The sequence below is a fragment of the Heloderma suspectum genome, chromosome 8 (genome assembly GCF_057233095.1).
Source record: "Heloderma suspectum isolate Gila_16-S chromosome 8, 16-S_ref, whole genome shotgun sequence".
NCBI lineage: Eukaryota > Metazoa > Chordata > Lepidosauria > Squamata > Helodermatidae > Heloderma > Heloderma suspectum.
The window spans coordinates 46,590,180-46,603,179 of NC_139465.1; the positions used below are offsets into that span (position 1 = coordinate 46,590,180).

The following is a 13,000-nucleotide window of genomic DNA, read 5'->3' on the forward strand; positions in this document are numbered from 1 at the left end:
ATTTATTTATCACATTTCTATACCGCCCAATAGCCAAAGCTCTCTGGACGGTTTACAAAAGATTAAAACCTTAAAAATACAATATAAAACATACTACCAAAAACAATTTACATACAAAAACAATTTCAAAACAATCAATAGAAATCCCTTATCAGATGCCGTCAAATGCCTGGGAGCAGAGAAAACTCTTAAGAGGGCACTGAAAGGATGACAATGTTGGTGCCAGGTGGATCTCACTGAGGAGAGCATTCTGCCATCGGGGGCCACCACCAATAAGTCCCTCTCCCTTGTTGCCATCCTCCAAACCTCCCTCAGAGGAGGAGGCACCTGGAGGAGGGCCTCAGGTGACATTCAGTGTATGGTTAGGCTCAAACAGCAGTGCTTGGAGCACTTGAGGGCTAATTAAAGCTCCCAGGCCTCCCAAAATAAAGCCACACATGCCTCACTGTGGGGTAGATACCGTCCGTGGCGTAGTGGTAAATTTGGAAGTGCCGGCCCTCAGCATGACTGTCTTCAGAACCGCACCCCCAAGGAGAGCCCAAAATGCAGGCAGCTGTGTTGATCCTTATCCGCGTGTGACACAGACACGCGGAGCAGCAGCGGCACATGGCATGACACCCGATGTGTGAGGATCAGCTGACTGTTATAGAATAGTGAGCTGATGGCCACGCTGGCTGGGGATGATGAGGTTGCTGCCCAGCACATCTGGAGGGTGCCAGGTGGGTGAAGGCGTGGTTACGAAGGAGGAGATGTCTGTCAACCGCTGTTAGCCACAGAATATTATTGGAACAGAGGCAGAGGCAGGTTATCTCCGAGTACCAAATGTTGGGGATGTTGAAAATAGGGAAGGCCATCTTGTCCCTGAGCTGCCTGTGGGCTTCTGAAAATAAGTGGCTTGACTGCTCTTGGAAACAGGATGCCAGCCTGAATGGTAGACTGCTGTCCATTTACTCAGGAGTAGGCCCTGTTGAACTCCACGGGGGAGGTGTATTTCTGAGTCAAGTGGCATATGGCTGCTGGACTGTTGTTCTGATCTAGCAAGGCCCTTTGCTCTTATGCTTTTGGTCTGATCTAGCAAGGCCCTTTGCTCTTATGCTTTTGCTTTCAACCCCCAGCTCTCCGGCCTGACCAGCACTTTGCCCGACACAGTGCTGTCTCACCTGTTCAGCCAGGTAAGAAGCTCAAAGTAGCAGGGGGAAGGGCCGGGTGGGAAGGGGCGCCACCTCCGCTCCGAGTGCTGCTTTCCTGCCCCTTCCTGATCGCCTGTCCCGAATGGCCTCCTCTCCTCCCGCTTTTGGCTTTGGCAGAGTGCCAGGGCAAGAAGCCGCACTGACGTTACAGAGGGGCGTTGACCAAGAAGGATTGCAGGAGCCTCTTTAGGAGGAAACGCCAGCCTGAGTCACTCACACCTGCAAAGAGCCATGAGGGCTCCGTGTGGACGGGGGCGGCTCCGCCCTGGCAAGGTGTTCGCGGAAGCACCTTCTCGCCTGGTTCTGGCCATTTTTGCCGTGGCGTTGTGAGCCACCCAGGCGACACCCTTTAATGCAGGTGGAACATGAGAGACTCCTGTGAGAGGTGGGCTAGATGCCCTGAGTCGAGCTTGGCATCACAGCTTTAAAAGCCCCCTGCAGGGTTCCTGGCAAGGTTGAATCCAGCAGCCGCGATGGGAGGGGGTGTGTGGGAGACCCACTGAAAAGCCATTTGTCTGCTGCACCCCTCTCTGGCAGGGCACCAGAGGTGGTCACCCTAAAGTCCGTTCAGCAGAAGGAAGGGCCAGAGTTTGCAGTCTCAGACTCACCCTCAGGGGGGCAGCTCTGCTCTCTGAAGGGGCGGGGTTTGTGCAGTGGCTCCTCCTCTAGCTCAGGCCATTTGGCGCAAGCTGTGGGCCAGGGTGGGCCACTTGTGGCCCTCCAGGTGGTTTGGCCTGCAGCCCCCCCCCCGCCCCCGCTGGCTATGATGACCAAGGCTGATGGAAGTTGTGGGCTGAAGCACCTGGAGGGCCGCAAGGGCCAGCCTGGCTGCAGGCTCTAGTCTTCAGCGGTGCCCTGACTGCCCCTCTGGCCCGTGTCATTTCCACCCCTGCAGGAGGAGCTGGTGAGCAACACGGAGCTGGTGCAAAGCTACCGGCAGCAGATCGGGAGCACGGTGAACCAGTTCAACCTGCAGCTCTTCTGGAACATGTACAACGGGTGAGTGCAGCGGCTGCGTCTCCTGGGTAGGGCCGTCCCCCAGCTGGCAGCTCCTGCCGGCCTCTGCCCGCCCCGTGGCTTGCACTTTGGTCGCCGTTGCCAGCTTTCGGCCAGGGTGATGCCTGCTCCAGAAAGGAAGAGGGAGGGACTGGGGCGAGTTCCAGACGTGCCCCCCTGCGATTTCAGGGGGTGGGGATGTCTCCCTTCTCACGCCCTGACAGCTTGTCACGTTGACTATAGTGACAGAGCCGTTGACCACGATGGCAGGATCAGAGACTAGAGGGCCATGTAGCCGCCCTGAGTGCTGGTCCCGTCCATGGCCACTTGTAAGTTGGAGCCAGTCAGGCATTCTTCAAGAGGAGTAGCAAGCAGAGCAGACTTCTGGCATGAACATTGGGAGGTGCTCAAACCAAAGGACCAGCGATAGCCATCAAACACCCTGACTGCTGGCATGGCCCAAGACCAAGGCCTCAGAGACTGAGGTCTGTAGTGGCAGAGAATCTGAAGCGGAATTCTTGGACCTTCACAAGTGCCCCCTCCCCCCGGATCCTGCGTCCTGTCCTCTCGATCCCCAGGTGATACCACTGCCCTCTGACCCCGAGGAGTGGCTCTCCCATCCCTCCAGTGAGCAGGGAGGCCCTGGGGAGCTTTCCCCAACCAGCTGCTCAGTCCCCAGACCCTCACCACCTAGAAGAAGCCAGTGACTGTGGGAACGGGTACTGGCCCTTTGAAAACCAAAGGCAGCACTTGAGGAAGGGGAGTTCCTGGAAGGACCCTCCTGGCTGAGCTTTAAAACACTGCCAGTTGCTCTGAACCAGTGCTGGGGTGAGTTGCCAGTACTGTAGCTGCCAGGCCGCTCTCAGCGGTCCCGCTCTCGCTCCAAGTCCTGAACTGGTAGCCATGGTGCCGGCTGTGGGGCCGGCTGCTCCTGCTCCGATTGCCTGTCCCACATTGTGCCTCCTCAGCTGAGCCGGCACCCAGAGGAGATGACGGAATCCCTGGTGGAGCAGGAAATGGCAGCGCCTGTGCTGTATTCTCGGAAGATGGTCAGGATGTTCATGTGCCCACCTGGCCATCCCTTAACCAGTTAAGGAATACCTCTGGACTCTTTGCCTGTTCCGCAGGCTCTGCCGGCACAGCGGGCAGCCTTGGGAGGGCCTCTCGGCAGCAGCAGCAGCAGATCAAGTCATAGAAAACTAAAATGAGCGAATCTGATGAATCTTTCCTGAGCAGGCCGCGCCCTACTGGGTTCTTGTCTGTAGTGCCACCCGTCCCGTGGAACCTGTCTCTGCCACAGGGGTGTAAGCTGCCTCCTTTTTGTGGTGTGCCTTCATTGTTTTAACCCCCCCCCCCCCCAGCAAGCTTTTGATTTTTCTGCTGTTTAGCATGTCTCTGTTGGCTGATTTTGTGGATTTAGTGCTGTCTTGATTTATATTTCCCATTTTTATATTTTATTGTTGGGCTTTTCATTTTTATATTGTTTCGTGACAATATAAAAATATCAGAGTACAAATTGTATTGCAAATAAATGGATTTGTCAAGCTCCACACACCTTTCAGTTGAGGCTACAGAATGCGTGTGTCCTCATGAGAATGGACCAAGGACCACTTGTGAAGGCCCATGTGAATCAATATGGCAGGGCACAAGATCCAGATCTCTGTTCCAGGAAGCAGCATCCTTCCTCCCCTGGACAGAGTATCACCCGCGTTCCTTAACAGCAAGATGTTTTAGTGGGAAATGCGATGCCAGAGCAAAGTGGCTGAATTGCTGGGATCAGGATCAAGGGAAATTGGATGTCAACCCCAAAGTCTTTTCCCCTCCATAATTCATCGGAACACAGGAACCTAGGAAGCTGCCTTATGGACCCTTGGTCCATCTAGCGCAGTACTGGCAGCAGCAGCTCTCCAGGGTTTCAGGCAGGATTCTTCCCTAGCCCTACCTGGAGAAGCCGGGGATCGAACCTGGGACCTTCTGCCTGCCAAGCAGGGGCTACATCACACTGAGCTGTGGCCCCCTTCCTAATTCAGAAGTTTGGCTGTCCTATTCAAGGTTCCAGAGCAGATGCCCTAACAATGGCATGGGGAACATCTGACCCATGGCCCCCAGGGTTCCCCATTCAGCCTGCAAGCCTCTTTTGCTGTTATTTCCAATCACTGATAAGAGGGTATTTAAAGACAAATAGCTTTTAAATACTCTGCAAAGAATCAAGCTACTGCAAAGGTTTTGAGCTGTGTGTTTTGCAGGCAGGAGAGCTTCTTGTCAGTAAAGGCTTGGTATTTGGAATGCTATCTGAGAGTGCTCCTGACTGATTCAGGCCTGCTTACTTCCGAGTAGCCGGGCAGATGCCTTGATCTGAGTAGGCTTAAAATGGTGATAGTCGCAGTTGGCCTCTCCCACTCTGCCTTTGGCCCCACCCAGAGATGAGGGGTGGCCCCTGAGGCTCTCCCATTTTGCAGCTTGGCCTTTGAACTGAAGAAGGTTCCCCACTGTTGCTCTAACAGCAAGCATTGCCTCTGCAGAAAATCTTCATGGGAATTGCCGAGGAGACCCTAGCCAGGAATGGCATGGTGCTCAGAGCTGGTGAGCAGAGCGCTGTAGAGGCTTCCAGGATCACAGGAGCGTCGGTCTTCTCAGGGCCTTCTGCGCTAGGCAGGCCAAGCACTGCTCCACCTCCTCCTCCACCCCTGGAGACGGGAGCATCGAATGCCCCATCGAGAGCAGCTGGAACCCTGCCTGGTTCCGAGATGAGAGATGACTTTTATGGAGAACCAGGCGGGTGTCACGAGCCCTTGTCAGCCAGCAGGAGGGGGACTTGGCCTTCCTTCTCACAGTCTCGCAGGAGGGCCTCCATCGCAAGCGCTCTGGCTGCTGTTCGGGGGGGCAGGGGGCGACTGCTCCCTTGCATCTGGCCCACATGTGAAGCTCTTCCTGAGGTGAGCCTTCCTTCCCCAGCAGCCACCTCTGGTCCCCAGATTTCCTCCTTGGGACTTACGCCTGTTCTCTGCGGTTTAAGCAGAAGTACCGTTCACGCCAACGACATTAGTGTCCCTGCAGCTCCGATCCTAGGAGGTCTCTTTCCTTGTAGCAATAACATCTGCCAGAAAAGCATCAACACTGGGGGGGGGGGTGCAGTTCGGGGAGAGCCATGTAGATCAGGGGTGTTGAACCTGGGATCCCAGCCCAAGTGGAGCCCTCTGGCGGCCCCAGTCTGGCTCTGTGGGGCTCCGTAGATGGCCGGGCCCCTCCTCCTGGCCCTTCCCCCAACCACCAATGGTTTGGTGGTTTCCTGGCTTTGGGGCAGTTGTTTCCTCGTTCTAGGAGGTTGAAATGCCCCTCCTGAGTCTCAGTGACTGGCAGCGAGAGCTAGAAGCTGAAATACATTGGTATTTTTGTATCGGCCCCCGCCCCTTTTGCCATCAGCCCCACCCACCAATGGAATGCAGCCCCCGAGGGCTTCTCCAAAATGGACTCTTGTCTCAGGTGTTGAACCTAGAAGCACAGTATCATAGAATAGTAGGGTTGGAAGGGGCCTACAAGGCCATCGAGTCCAACCCCCTGCTCAATGCAGGAATCCATGTCAGAGCATCCCTGACAGATGGCTGTCCAGCCTCGTCTTGAATGCCTCCAGTGTGGGAGAGCCCACCGCCTCCCTAGGTCATGGGTTCCACTGTCATATTGCTCTAACAGTCAGGAAGTTTCTCCTGATATTCAGCCGGAATCGGGCTTCCTGTAACTTGAGCCCATTATTCCGTGTCCTGCACTTTGGGATGTTCAAGAAGAGATCCCGGCCTTCGTCTCTGGGACAACCTTTCAACCTGTTTCAGCTGGAGGACATCCTGACAATGGACATCCTGACAATGTGGCCTTGGGTGCCGACCCCTCCATTTTTCATAGGTCACAGAAGGTTCTTTTGCTTTCTTTTTGGCCAAAGCCAGAGTGCCAAAGGAGAGGAATGGCACAGTGTAGATGTCTGTGAAGCCTTGGAAGTTTGCTTCAGATGTCCAGAAGAATGCCATAGGTTGGGTAGTGTTACGTGATGTGCTCCAGTTAGACCCATGTACAAACTTGCTCACGTTCTAACGAGACTCACATGCTCGCTTATAAGGAATCTTTGTTGTTGTTGTTGTTCAGTCGTTCAGTCGTGTCTGACTCTTCGTGACCCCATGGACCATAGCATGCCAGGCCTTCCTGTCCTGCGCTCTCTCCCAGAGCGTGCTCAAGTCCATATTCATTGCATCAGTGATGCTATCTAGCCATCTCATCCTCTGCCGTCCCCTTCTCCTTTTGCCTTCAGTCTTTCCCAGCATCAGGGTCTTTTCCAGAGAGTTTTCTCTTCGCATTTGGTGGCCAAAATATTTCAGCTTCAGCTTCAGTATCTGTCCTTCCAATGAGCACTCAGGGTTGATATCCTTTAGGATGGACTGATTTGACCTCCTTGCAGGCCAGGGGACTCGTAAGAGTCTTCTCCAGCACCACAGTTCGAAAGCATCAGTTCTTTGGCGCTCAGCTTTCCTTATAGTCGAGCTCTCACAGCCATACGTTACTACTGGGAAAACCATAGCTTTGATTAGACGGACCTTTGTCGGCAAGGTGATGTCTCTGCTTCTTACTATGCTGCCTAGGTTTGCCATAGCTTTCCTCCCAAGGAGCAAGTGTCTTTTAATTTCATGGCTACAGTCACCGTCTGCGGTGATCTTGGACCCCAAGAAAGTAAAATCTGTCACTGCTTCCATTTCTTCCCCTTCCTAAAGGAATCTTTAGATACTGGCAATAGAGCATCTATGGCTAAGAAGGTGATTCCCACCCAAAGAGAGTCACACAGACGCTGTTGGAGAGGATAACACCAGAATGGCACACTTATTGGGGTTTACAAAGATTCAAATGCACAAGCTGGTCTTGGGGGAACTAGCTGATTTAACACTTAGGACCAATTGGGGATGCTCCAGCCTTCACCAAGTTATGCTTTGATGGGGAAATTAGCTGCATTCCTGGTGAAGCTGAGCTCCAGGCCTAACAGTAATTTTCAAGACTGTGGGAAGGAGTCTTCCTGAGGCGTGAGGTGCATGCGCGCACATGCACAGAGAAGGGGTGGAGGCTACAATTTGTACTAAGACTTTCTAAAAACAATTATACCTTTCCTTGGGCTGAAGCACTTTCCTGCAGACAGGGACTAGTGCGCATTGCAATTCCTGGTCTCAGGTGAAGAGGAAGGAAAGCAGAGAGCCTTGCCGGGGGGGGGGGGGGGCAACGCACCCGCTGCTGGCGCCTTGCTGTGGCAAGCTGAGCCATTTCAGCGATTTCAGCATGGAGCCTTTCCTCTGGGCAGAGAGACCCTGAGTGATTTCAGCAGCAGTGTGGCACCATGCCCCTGGAGGGGTGAGGCACCCAGTGATTTCAGCAGCATGGCCCCCACCTCTGGGAAGAGGGGGACTCGGGACCACCCCAACCTGAGGCTTCTTGTACAGTTCAGAGAAAGGCAGTGACCTCACAACTCTGATGAGCCGGACACTGCCCAGAGGCACTGGAAATGGTGCTACTTGCTCTGGGAGAAAGACAGTTGGCCTTCCAACCTGTATAACAAAAGAGGGTGCTTGGGGATGATGGAGTTAGTACTGTTCACTCAAAAGAGAGCTACTTCATAACAGTAGCCTGTCTGCTTCTTTCCCACCTCAACTGTGGGCTAGAGGGAGATGGGTGAGAGCAGGCATTTCTCTAGCGGTTTTCCCCAACCTGGTGCCCCCCAGAAGTGATGGGTTGCAACTCCCATCATCACCAGCCAGCACGGCATCTGCAGGTTACCTGGATGGTAACACCTGGTCTGGCATTTGCCTGTCCTCCTGAGATCCTCTGGCACATTTAGCATCAATATTCCATTGGAACAGGGGTCAGGAACCTTTTTTCTGTTGAGGGCCCAATGTCCTTGGGGAGGGGCTATAGCTCAGAGGTGGAGCCCTTGCTTGGCATGCAGAAGGTTCGAGATTTCGTCCCTGGCAGCGTCTCCAGGTAGGGCTGGGAAAGAATCCTGCCTGAAATGCTGGAGAGCCACTCCTGCCAATGCTGGCCTAGATGGACCAGTGGCCTGGCTTGATGTAAGGCAACCTCCTAAGTTCCTCGGGGGCCACCTCTTGGGGCCTGGATGCTGGTGGTGGGCAGGGCCAAAGTCAGAGCGGAGGCGTCACCCCTTCTCTCTCTCTCTCTCTCTCTCTTTCTCTATGCCACCCCCTTTTCTCTCCCCCTCCCCACCCAGTGGGCTTCCAGGGATGAGGGGAAGAGAGAGAGATCTCTCTTGCCACAGATCTGAACTGATCAAATGCAGATGGCTTTTGAAATTAGGCTGAGGGCCACAGGTTGCCCACCCAGGCATTAGAAGATACCCACATGTCTGTCAGTGGACATACCTTTCGTGACTGACTGAGGCAGCCTCCACGATATGGGTGCCCTGGCAGGTGTTGCTCAGGCAAGAGGGCCATAGGCAGGGAGTCTTGTGCCTGGGTGGGTTTCCCCCCTACTTTTCAGCATCCTGCTCCAGCCATGAGGGAGAAAGGCACCGCAGATGGACAGCGAAAGCTCTTCCTCGGTAGCGCATGGAGGTTTCCCCACTCCGCCTTGGCTTTATCTGCCTCTTTCCTGGACGCTGTTGGGAGAGGTCAGGAGTGAGCTAGGCTTCCAGTTCCAAATCACTGAAGTCTCACCCCCTCCTTCCACCGCTTCTGTTACTGCTCTAGCATTCTTGTTTGGGGACGAGTAGTAACCGGGGGAGGCATTTCTTTTCACTTTGAAAAAGGAGGGTGTGTTGTTTCTTAAATCTCTGCTGCATCACAGGACTGACCACTTCATGAGTCCATCAACTGCACTGGCTGCCAGTCAGCTTTCAGGCGTGATGGGAAGTGTCAGGGCTGGCCTTCACTGGCCTACCTGCCTTAGGACCTGTCTCCCCGAAGGAGCGCCTTCTGCCTCACGTTCCTTCCCATTTTCTAATAACACCTGTGGAGTCTCTTCTCTGGTGCCACCGCCCACAGTGGTGCAGGGGTGGCTGCCAGGCAAAGAGCCTTCTCTGTAGTGGCCCCCCAGGGTCTGTGGAGTGCCCTTCCCAGGAAGATCTGCCTGGCATCTTCACTGCATGCATTTCGACACCTTATTCCAGCAGGCATTTAATTTCTAATCTGGTGCTCTGGTTATTGAGTTTACTACTGCTTTTTAATATTTTAAGGTTTTTATTGTTGCATTTATTGTTTTAGTGGTTGTTGTATTGTTGCTTTGGGTTTTTATGACTGTAAACTGCCCCGAGGGCATCTGCCAGTTGGGCAGTATAGGCGTTTAATAAATGAACAAACTAGAGCAGACCCCTCCTCACCTGGAGGGGCAAAAGACTCCCAGTAACCATATCCTGAGCGTAGCACAGCCTTCCTCCACCTGGCGCCTTCTGGATAGGCAGCAGTGCTGTAGCCCAACACATCTGGAGGGGGGCAGGTTGGGGAGGGCTGGCACAGGAGGGGTGGAGGCACCCGCTCCAGGTTAAACTTCCGCAGCTTCCATGGTGCATCTGGACTTCTGCTCCCTTCTGCTCCCCCACATTTTCTGTGTGTGGCCTCTGCAGTCTTCCTGGCTTCTCTGACTGGCCTCTGTGCCAAATCAGTGAGCGAAACCAGGCCTAGGAACGGGGAACCACGAATTGCCCAGGCTTGCATGCCTGTCTGCCTGCTTTAGTGAGAACGACTGAAACACGTCCATTTCTCCTTTCTCTCAGTCGCAGAGACCTGGACATTAACCGGCCTGGGAGTGTCCCAAATGCCAAAACGCTCCGGTAAGTTCCTAGTGGGATGGGGAGGGGGTGGCCAGCAGAGAGGATCGCCCTGCTAATCACCTCTCTCTTCTTGGGTTTTGTAGCTGCCCAGTTATGCTGGTGGTGGGCGACAATGCCCCTGCTGAGGACAGTGTGGTGAGTAGGAGCTATGCCCTACGGAGCCCAAGGGCCCTGCTTGCATGAGGCCTGGAGCCCAAATTCATTGAGCAGCTAACCCTTTCAGTTAGACCCCAAGACTGCCCCTTCCTTGAAGAGTCCTTAAATATGGGGGACCCTATTTAAGAAAACTAGAACAGACAGACACACGCTCCCCCACACGGACACGTGTGGGCAGGGTTGTCTTTGCTGGTGCAGAGATTGGATGTAAGGGAACGGTTTCCCTTGCTGGCCTAGCAAACGCAGCCCTGATTCCCAGCGGGGTTCCCATGGCTGCGCCTGCCTGAGCCAGAGTCCTGGCAGTGCCACTGTGGCCGTCTGTAGGCTACAGCCCCAAGGGAAGCGAGTTGTGGCAAAACCTGCCACTGTGCCAGCCCTCAGGCTAATCTTTCCTGCCCACCAAGTTTGTCTTGTCTTGTTCTGTGCCTGATTCAGCCTGAAATCATTTTGTGAAATGGAGTGGCAAATAAGCATACTGAAAGAAAGCCAGAATGCATTCAGGACCGCAAGGGCTAGAAGCTTTATGATTATTAACTGTAGCATGACTTTTTCCTTGGTTTCTCTTGACAGATTTTTCTTTACTGCCAGGGCTGAATGCCAGCCCGTTTCCCTGCTGTTTTTCTGCTTTGAGGGTTTGCTGGGCATCTGGTGGTGTTGCGCCAGCTGCTCCGTCTTCTCACATGATGCCAGGCTTCCCCAGCCTGGGGCCCTCCAGATATGTTGGGTCACAGCGCCCAGCCTGCTCTGGAGGGCACGGCTGGGCAAGGCTGCAGTGTGCACGGGGCTGGTGGGCTGGTGCTTCTTTACTTTATGCTGTTTTGAAATTCAGCCTTGGCTGTCTGCAGGTTGAATGTAACTCCAAGCTGGATCCAACCACCACCACTTTCCTGAAGGTAAGATGGAGGACAAGTGTTCCACGGCAGAGGCTCGGAAGGGCCGGCCTCTCCACAGGTCTTGGCAAGCTCCCACCGCCCTTGCTCTTGCCCATCCGTGGCCTGCTCTGCTTCCCTCGCTCCCATCATTCCTGAGTCATCCTGACTCCAGCCATCTCCCCTCTCATCCCACAGCTGCTCACTTTTGCTGCCAGGCTCTCTTGCCTGACTCTTCCCTCCCCATGCTTTAAGCTAAAATAGGCTGGTATTTTTGGCATTTTGACCCTGCCCCCTTTTGCCTTTGGCCTCACCCACCACTGGAACGTGCCGCCCAAAAGGTTCTCAGAAAAGGAATTTGGCCCTCGGAGGTTCTTTATCCCTGGCAGAACCTTTACACCCAAACTACAAGCTATTTTGAAGACAAAACTAGCAGCTCGCTTTCCCTCCCTTCTTTCCTTTCCTGCTCTAAAGGATTCCGATGAGGACCCCAGTGGGGAGGGTGGAGAGGACTTAAGCATCCCCCCCCCCGTGGTCCCATTCTGGATTGCGTCCCCCCTTGCCTGTAATTTTCATTGCCCCCAAAAGTGGTCCCTTGATTTTAATGGACTGTCACTAGTAGCTTTTCCCTTAGGCCATGGGGGGTGGGGGGGCCCTTGCAGGAGTCACCCTGGGGGCAAAGCAGAGCCTTGCTGATCTGGCCTCTCTTTTCCACCCAGATGGCAGACTCTGGTGGGCTCCCCCAAGTCACACAGGTGAGCTCTTCTGCTTTCTCCTCACTTTGTGTCCCGTATTCTGTTCGTTGTTCCAGGAAGACGTCTGCCGGGCATAGAAGCTGTGCATGTGTTTATGCGAGATGAAATCCGCCCACTGCTCCTCATTCCACGTAAACGTTGGGAGCTGTATCTTGCTCTTGGATCATGTGTTGCAGTTATTTGTTTTGAAAGAAAATTCACATTTTGATTTCAAAATCTGAAGCAGATTTTTAAAAAATGCATCATTGTACCAACAGCCTCAAACAGGGCTGAAAAATAGAGGTGCAGCAATAAGTCATAATTTTGCTCTGGGCATTTTATAACCCTATTATTATTATTATTATTGTTGTTGTTGTTGTTGTTATTCTCAGCCATGCTCAAACTCCCTCCTCCTGCTTTAATGGGGAGTCTGTACCACTGGGGGTCGAAAATGCATGTAAAATTACAAATTAGGTTCACCAACTGCAGACTGGAATTTAAAGCTGCATATAAAATGGACAAATTGTCCCAACAGACTAGGTTGTGGGTGTTTTTCTGCCATTTTTCACTCCCCTCCCTCTTCTGCTTTCTTGAACAGCCTGGAAAACTGACTGAAGCTTTCAAGTACTTCCTTCAAGGCATGGGCTACAGTGAGTATTTGTCTAGTTTTAGGGATTGGTCTGATAGGAGATGGAGATGGTAGTGGGGTGTGTAAATGCAATGGGAGTGTTGTAAGGCGCGAATGCATGTTTACTGAGGTGTGCCCACAAGAATGCATGCACCACTGGAGAATATGTGTGCATGCAGGGACAAGCCCTGGATGCACATCGCCCTGGTCCAGGTAGGAGTGTCTGTCGGCCTGTCTGAGTTCCTAGCAAGCGAGGCAGCTGCGCCATCCACAGATCGGAGCTGGAATTCCCTGCAGGCAGAGACTCTGGGCCAAAACAGGCATTACTTTACATTTGTGTCTAGCAGCTGCATCTTTTTTTTCCGTTTTGACTCTAGAGAAGATGCAGTGTCCCTGATCTGGATTGGGAGCCTAGCACGGGAGGCAGGGTGGCTGTTAACATCTGTGTTACCCTGTGCCTAGAGTAAAAATGAAAAAAGACACAAATGCTAGACATCGATTTGAATTCACCAGGGCAGCCTTTCTCAACCTGGTGCCCTCCAGATGCTTTGTACTTCAACTACCATCGTTCCCAGCCAGCATGGCCATGGAATGATGAATGCTGCAGACCAACACATCTG

General features: G+C 53.3%; 1 protein-coding gene across 4 annotated transcripts in view; it reads left to right on the plus strand.

Moving 5' to 3' along the window:
* Positions 1-13,000, plus strand: part of NDRG4 (NDRG family member 4) — a 96,779-nt gene that overhangs the window by 72,011 nt on the left and 11,768 nt on the right. For all 4 annotated transcript variants that reach the window (XM_084812307.1, XM_084812306.1, XM_084812308.1 and 1 more), the window contains 7 exons: positions 1,116-1,172; positions 2,086-2,189; positions 9,937-9,993; positions 10,077-10,128; positions 10,995-11,042; positions 11,738-11,773; positions 12,351-12,402. In XM_084812307.1, coding sequence (XP_084668433.1) covers positions 1,116-1,172; positions 2,086-2,189; positions 9,937-9,993; positions 10,077-10,128; positions 10,995-11,042; positions 11,738-11,773; positions 12,351-12,402 — 406 coding nt within the window. The remainder of the gene's footprint in view (positions 1-1,115; positions 1,173-2,085; positions 2,190-9,936; positions 9,994-10,076; positions 10,129-10,994; positions 11,043-11,737; positions 11,774-12,350; positions 12,403-13,000) is intronic.